The following is a 3,406-nucleotide window of genomic DNA, read 5'->3' as shown; positions in this document are numbered from 1 at the left end:
GGGGGGGAAAGTCAAGGAAATTTCTCTCTCCAGACACACCAGCTTGGCCTGCCTCTTTTTGTTTCTCGGTTGCCCAATACAAGGACAACACAATTACGTTTTCATAACAGCAGGTGAACCGCGTGTGGAGGAGGTCGGTGACGATGACGTAGCATATCGAAACGATATGGTATGACATCGGCACTAACCTGTGTTCAGTGTTGCTTAACGTGGTGCATGCTTGTAAAATAAACACTGTCTGCATCTTCAGCTTAATGTCAGACGTCTCTCTCTGTCCACTTGTTAATGTTGTTCTAATTGTAGAGCTGTTTTTTTAATAACTTTGATACTTTTGATACAATCAAATGTATATTTCATAGATATCCTATAGTTTAATACACGTGGGCATGACCTATGATCCGCTGCACCACTTCTTCTCTGAGTGTAACCTACTTGCTCTGGATGCCAAGCCACAGCATGTGTTGCCTGTGGGCAACATCTGGGTGTTTCTTAATGAAGTCTACATCAGTAGGCAACAGGAACTCCCAGCCCCGGTTGACTCGAGGAGCTGCCACATGCTCCAGGAACTCCTTCACATCCTCTGGAGGAAGCTGACCAGGACAGAAGGAAGAAGTTGTTAGTTCTGTTTACTTGAATGAACGGAACAACTGTAGCTTCAAGGAGAAATCTGGAGCAAGTGTTCAGAGATGCTTCTGCTCCAATGAAGCGGCTCAGCATCTAAACAACCATGACAAACTGTGGTGGCACTGAGCACTTCCCAGGTGAAGGAGTTTGTTTTTGTTGCAGTTGCACAAAGAATTCCCCCTTGGCTGCTGCCATTAACAAGAACATGGTCTTGCAATCAACCCATTGCAGCAATCGACGTTTGAGCAAGATTGCTATTTCATTCAACTCCAGCATTATTTTTGCAATAAACTTCCAATTAATCAGGATACAGTCGCAATATAACGAACAATTTCAGTCTAATAAGAGAAACTGAAAAGGAGAAAGTATGTGACACTTCAACAGACAACTCAGATTTATTCTCAAAGAGGGAGATTTGTTTTCAGAGCCAATACTTCCTTGCAAATATGTTGAACACCCAAGAGACTAATTTGCCATGAAAGCAGCCTCTGGGGCAGCGCGCCTCAAACTATTTAAATTTTTTACCATGCACCAAAATGGCAAAATTACACAAACTTGTTTCAAAGTAAACCCTTCATGAAATTAAATTCTTTTGGCACAAATATCTGTTGGGCCTTTTCACCATCAAGCAGGAACCAGCAGTCATTTTGGATAATGGTCTTGTAATACTTACTTTGATGATGGATGTAATCTCTTTTCTCATCACAGAGCGCTCCAGAGTGAACCTCCACATCTAGGAAAGGAACAACTGAGTCACTGTGACTTCATGTCAACCACACTCAAAACACATTATTAGACTGTAATTGGTTTAATTTTGAGTTCAATAAAGGGGTAACAACAGCCGCTCACCACAAAGTCTCTGCCACGACAGAGCACTTCAGCAGGGACACCACTGTGAGGACTGCAGGTGTTTTTAGGATACAGAACATCACTGGGAAAAAAACATACGGAAACATCACTTAGCTTCCAGGTCGGAGAGTTTAATGTGAATGTGAAAACAAACCTATGAATATTATATATTTCTATTTCTGCTGATAAAGCTTCCTAAATATCACACTGGCTGTTAAGAGCTTATGAAGTTTAAATTAATCTGTACTGAGGCTGTTTGGTCTCACCTCTTGACAACCCAGTTCCCCTGAACCAGCAGCGCCACCTGTTGGATGCAGCGCAGCGCTGATGTCGAGTCTGTGCCAGAGGCGAGCAGTCCCATGAGGTTAGCAAACGGCATCACCTTGACTGAAGACGAGAGGAGACATAGTGAAGCAAATATAAAAACACTTCTGCCAGAGAAAGGACAATCAAACTGAAAGTTGGCGTAAATGTGACGCAGTTCATGTTAATGAGAAAATCTACTGGGACAAAACTGTTGATTTTTGCAGTGCTTGTTTTTTCTATTTCCTTCTCTTACTATGATTGTTATACACCAGAATACAAGGGTAAATTCCTTGTATGTGAAAACCTACATGGAAATAAACCTGGTTTGAACCCTTTCACATTATGTCTAGCATCCATACTAATACTTTGTCGCCCCCGTCTGGCACAAACAAAAACTGCATGTGGACTGACTTGGACACTGATCTGAAGAATGTGTACGTCACAAATGATCCACTTTTAGAAAACCAGATGTTGCAGGCACTATCTGATGGATATATGAATGGCCTACCATTCTTCATCAGCGTCTTGACTTGGTCTCCCAGTGGCAGAGTGCGGAGTTGAGCCATGGAGAGCACATTACTGGGACCGACAGGCTTCACACTGACGTACAGAAAAACAGTCATTAATAAAGCATTTCTGGGATTGTCATCCTGTTTAAATCCCATAACTTTGGTTAGAAATGGGAGGAATACTTACACTTTTTCCTCTGCAAGAGGAGGCATCAGCATTGCCAGATACTCCCTGGAAACATAAGAGAAACAAGTCAGGCAGAGGTGAGCATGTAAAGAAGGAACCATCAGGGATTACAGGAAGAAACAAAGGAACTAAAATAGAGTAGTCTTTTAAAAATTGCATCAATATAAGTCATCATGGCCCAAAAATGCTAAGTTGCATCTAGTACATTGCAGACATGATTATTTAAAGTTAGTTGGTCTGAACACGGTTTGGCTCTGTGCTTCTCAAATCCCACCAAAGATTTCCCTCCCATTTTTCGACAGCAGAGCGTTGTCTGCTGCAGACGCAGTTGCTTGAAAAACAACTGCCACTTCCAAGATTAACGTTCTTTGTTCCTGGTGTCAAATCTCCTCTGACTGGGATTGATTTTTTCTGATCTGGTTCCACAGTGTTGATGTAAAGTGAAATTCGATCTGGAGTCTGCATGGGATATTTTATTTTGAAAATTGACCGGACTCTCCATGCCGTTTCTGTCTCCGACTTCCTGCCAGTGCGAAAGACCAGCCACGTATTCTCCAAGGAGCAGAGTGAAAAGACGCTTCTGTGTCGAATCACAAACATTGTTTACAACAGTTGCCATCAGCTACGGTGGCCGCGGTGCAGCCAGAACGCATTAAGCGGCTGTGCCGGGTGAAATTTGGGGTTGACTAATGTACAACAAGGGACCAAAATCAAAACAATATTCAAAGACTTTGACTAAGAAATAATCTAAACTCCCAGTAAACACAATGAGCTGTATTCAAATGTCATTTGTTCATACTCACTTAGGAGTTTTGACCAGTTCAGAGTTCTCTGAGGTGTCCACTGACTGGCAGAACAGGTACTGCCTTTCATGATCTGAGCGCCCATCCTAAATTTAAATAACATGACAAAGACAAAACTGATGGTTCAG

General features: G+C 42.3%; 1 protein-coding gene across 1 annotated transcript in view; it reads right to left on the bottom strand.

The window, feature by feature from the left end:
- Nucleotides 1-3,406, bottom strand: part of polr3e (polymerase (RNA) III (DNA directed) polypeptide E) — a gene marked incomplete in the record, with an annotated part of 14,274 nt that overhangs the window by 6,150 nt on the left and 4,718 nt on the right. The window contains 7 exon segments of the mRNA XM_035663624.1: nt 433-590; nt 1,298-1,357; nt 1,474-1,555; nt 1,740-1,860; nt 2,288-2,379; nt 2,476-2,520; nt 3,279-3,364. Of these exon segments, the coding sequence (XP_035519517.1) occupies nt 433-590; nt 1,298-1,357; nt 1,474-1,555; nt 1,740-1,860; nt 2,288-2,379; nt 2,476-2,520; nt 3,279-3,364 (644 nt within the window).

This window comes from Morone saxatilis, unplaced genomic scaffold (genome assembly GCF_004916995.1).
Source record: "Morone saxatilis isolate NCDOM2014 unplaced genomic scaffold, NCSU_SB_2.0 Contig1, whole genome shotgun sequence".
Taxonomy (NCBI): Eukaryota; Metazoa; Chordata; class Actinopteri; family Moronidae; genus Morone; species Morone saxatilis.
Note: the sequence above shows the minus strand (reverse complement) of the source record. Positions and strands in the feature narration are given on the sequence as shown.